The sequence below is a fragment of the Caloenas nicobarica genome, chromosome 32 (assembly GCF_036013445.1).
Source record: "Caloenas nicobarica isolate bCalNic1 chromosome 32, bCalNic1.hap1, whole genome shotgun sequence".
Taxonomy (NCBI): Eukaryota; Metazoa; Chordata; class Aves; order Columbiformes; family Columbidae; genus Caloenas; species Caloenas nicobarica.
The window spans coordinates 1122032-1125547 of NC_088276.1; the positions used below are offsets into that span (position 1 = coordinate 1122032).

At 54.4% G+C, this 3516-nt stretch overlaps 1 protein-coding gene across 1 annotated transcript; it reads left to right on the top strand.

Moving 5' to 3' along the window:
- Positions 1 to 2124: 2124 nt before the first annotated feature.
- On the top strand, positions 2125 to 2643 carry LOC136000323 (olfactory receptor 14J1-like; the record flags this gene model as incomplete). Its single annotated transcript, XM_065654102.1, has 1 exon — positions 2125 to 2643. A coding segment is annotated over exon 1 (519 nt), but the record flags the coding sequence as incomplete, so codon positions are not given.
- Between the last annotated feature and the right edge of the window lie 873 nt (positions 2644 to 3516).

A 3516-nucleotide genomic window follows, 5' to 3' on the forward strand; every position in this document is an offset into this window, starting at 1 on the left:
AACAGCACGAGAAAGAAATAATGGCACACAGTGCAGCTGGGGAGGTCCAGGCTGGACATGAGCAGGAAGGAATGTGAGTGGAAGGGCAGTGCTGTGGTGGAGCAGGTCACCCAGAGGGAGTCTGCATCAGCCCAAGGCTTTGTGCTTCAAGGAACAGCTGGGGAGGATGGAGAGAGATCAGCAAAGGAAGGAAGATGCTCAGACAAGAGCAAGGTGGGTAGCAGGGGGGATGTGTCCAGCCTGCAGGGAAAGAGGTGCAGGTGATGCCACAGCATAGCACAGGCTGTTGTGGAGATGACCACAGGATGTAAAGAGGCTGAAAGGCCCCAACAGACATGAGCTCCTTCTCCCCTTGGCTATGGCTGTTGTCTCCACCTCTGATGCCTGTGAGGAGACACCTTGTCCTTACAGCACAGGGACCTCATGGCCTCCTTGTCCCCATCCAGGAACCTGGGAGGTGTGGGACCATAGTCCTGCCCTTGGCCTTGCACAGCCCCACATCACACTGTCCCAGGAACAGCCCTGGGCAATGTGGGAGGGACAGGATCTGCCTTCCCAGGGTCTGGGGATGGGGGCTTAGCCCTTTGTCTAAGAGGTTCAGGGCTTGGTCCTTTCATTAACAACAAAAATCAAGGTTTACGCAGCATCAGAACCACCTTTATTTTGCTTTTGCTGACCTGTCATCTCTGCCTCCAGTTTTCTGCTCTGACGAGACCCTGGGCATACCTTCCCTGTAGTGTCCCTCAGTGGAGACCCATCAACATTACAAGAGTCTCGGAGTTTGAATCTGCCTTGGACTTCTTGAGAGGTTTCTTCAACTTCCTCTCGGGACCTGAGGTTCCTGGACTCAGCACCAAACCTACTAGAGGGGTCATTAAAGTGCCTTGGGCTGCTCCTGTGCTGCTGAGCTGGGCTGGGCTCCTGGCACAGAGGGAGCTCATGGCAAGCGGCAGCACTGCAGAGAGACAGCTCTGCCCAGGAGCAGCTCCTCTGAAAGTGCAGCGGGGCTGAGGGCTCTGCCTGGGGATCTCAGGGAGACGAGCAAGGCAGAGAGAGATGAAAGGTGGTCAGGACTGGGAGGATGACTGAGAGCTCACTGGAGGAGAAATCTTTGCAGCCCTTGCCATGGTAAGTCTGTGGGTACAGGGCAATGCAGCTGTAGCTCCTGGAGGCATCTCCTAAAGCTGGAACAGCCACAGCTTGTGGGATCCCTATGGAGGGGAACTTTGTTCAGCAATTTTGAAAATCAAAGCAGACGGTTTTGCAGCCAAGGGTGCCCAGGGCTGTCCTGCAGAGCAGGGTCCCTGAACCCCAGGGCTGTGCCGGGGCAGGGACTCTGCCGCCTGCCAGGGTCAGCGCTCAGCCTGCCCGGGGAGATCCCCACGGTGCTGTGGGGAGAAGCTGTGGGTGGAAGGAGCAACCTCTGGCTGGGCAGGCACCTGTGCTTTGCAGTCCACGCTCTTAAGTGTCACGAGTGCTGATATTGAACTTTTCCATTAATGGTGCATAAAATCTGACATTGCTTGTGAACATCAGATCTGTCACCAACCAGCTCCCATGTCTCCCCTGCAGCAGAGCAAAGCTGGCTGCTTGGCCCAGGATGGGCAGAGGTCCTGCTCCTCACAGCACACTCAGCCAGCACACACCAGAGGAAGGAAATGCATTTGAATTGGGGTGAGTACTATGAAAAGTTGCAGTGCCCTTCTCAGAGGAGTCTTCCCGCATTTTATCTTGTCATTTCGTTTTTTAGAGCAGGGCCTCCATATCAAGAAAGAGCAAATGTCCAACAGCAGCTCCATCACCCAGTTCCTCCTCCTGGCGTTCACAGACACACGGGAGCTGCAGCTCTTGCACTTCTGGCTCTTCCTGGGCATCTACCTGGCTGCCCTCCTGGGCAACGGCCTCATCATCACCACCATAGCCTGTGACCAGCACCTCCACGCCCCCATGTACTTCTTCCTCCTCAACCTCGCCCTCCTTGACCTGGGGTCCATCTCCACCATTCTCCCGAAGTCCATGGCCAATGCCCTGTGGGACACCAGGGCCATTTCTTATATGGAATGTGCTGCCCAAATCTTTTGCTTTGTCTTTCTCATTTTGGCAGAGTTCTATCTTCTCACCGTCATGTCCTACGACCGCTACATTGCCATCTGCAAACCCCTGCACTACGGGACCCTCCTGGGCAGCAGAGCTTGTGTCCACATGGCAGCAGCTGCCTGGGCCACTGGGTTTCTCAATGCTCTGCTGCACACGGCCAATACATTTTCACTGCCACTCTGCAAGGGCAATGCCCTAGACCAGTTCTTCTGTGAAATCCCCCAGATCCTCAAGCTCTCCTGCTCAAACTCCTACTTCAGAGAAGCTGGGCTCCTTGTGGTTAGTGCCTGTTTAGGATTTGGGTGTTTTGTGTTCATTGTCGTGTCCTATGTGCAGATCTTCAGGGCCGTGCTGAGGATCCCCTCCGAGCAGGGACGGCACAAAGCCTTTTCCACGTGCCTCCCTCACCTGGCCGTGGTCTCCCTGTTTGTCAGCACTGCCATGTTTGCCTACCTGAAGCCCCCCTCCATCTCCTCTCCATCCTTGGACCTGGTGGTGTCTGTTCTTTACACAGTGGTGCCTCCAGCAGTGAACCCCCTCATCTACAGCATGAGGAACCAGGAGCTCAAGGATGCCCTGTGGAAGCTCATATCTTACTGTTTTCTGAAGCAATAAACTGCCCATCTGCTTCTACATAAGAGTTTTAATGTAGCTAATTGCAGGACCAGCCTGTCATCTGGATTTTCTGTTATTGCTTGGTTTTTTATTGTTTTAATGTTGTCATGCCCTTTCTAATTCTCTCTCTGCTTTTCTTTTATAACCACTGGCTGTGTAAATGAGGAGCCATGCTCTCCTTTTCTCTTAAACAAAATAAACATTCCTGTAGTAACTTGTTTTTCACTATATCCTTCCTCCAAGGCCTTTTTGGAGGTTCAGGGAAAATTCCTGTGTGGGTGGGAGGAGGGGAAAAGAGTCCAGCCTGGCAGCACTGCCAGGGAGCACCAGCGCTTGGCCTTCCAGAGCTGTTCTCGTTCCACTCCCACACTCTCCTTCTCATCCCTTGTGTTGGTGCAAGGCCTGAGTGCTCTGGCAGCCTGGTCACCGTCCTGCTGTGTGTCAGTCCTGTGAGCGCAGGCAGGGACAGGCAATGGGCACTGCTGTGACAGAGCTGGACTCAGAACGGCCTTTCCACAAGAAAGGTGAAAGGCTTAGGTCTTCATTCAAACTTTTTCTCAAGAACCTTCTGAGAATGTGGCCTGAAGATCAAAACCCAGGGCACAGCTGCACAGTGTGTGTGTGCAGGGCTGGGCACACAGCAGTGTCCTCTCACAGCCAGGCCTCCTGCCAGAGACCTGCAGGACCAGCAGAGCAGGGGCTGGGCTGTGCCCCTGTGCACTGGACACCCCGTGGAAGCTGCCCCAGGGCATCATCATGCACTGGCCCCTCACAACCACCATTGCCAGCACTGGCCTCTCACCC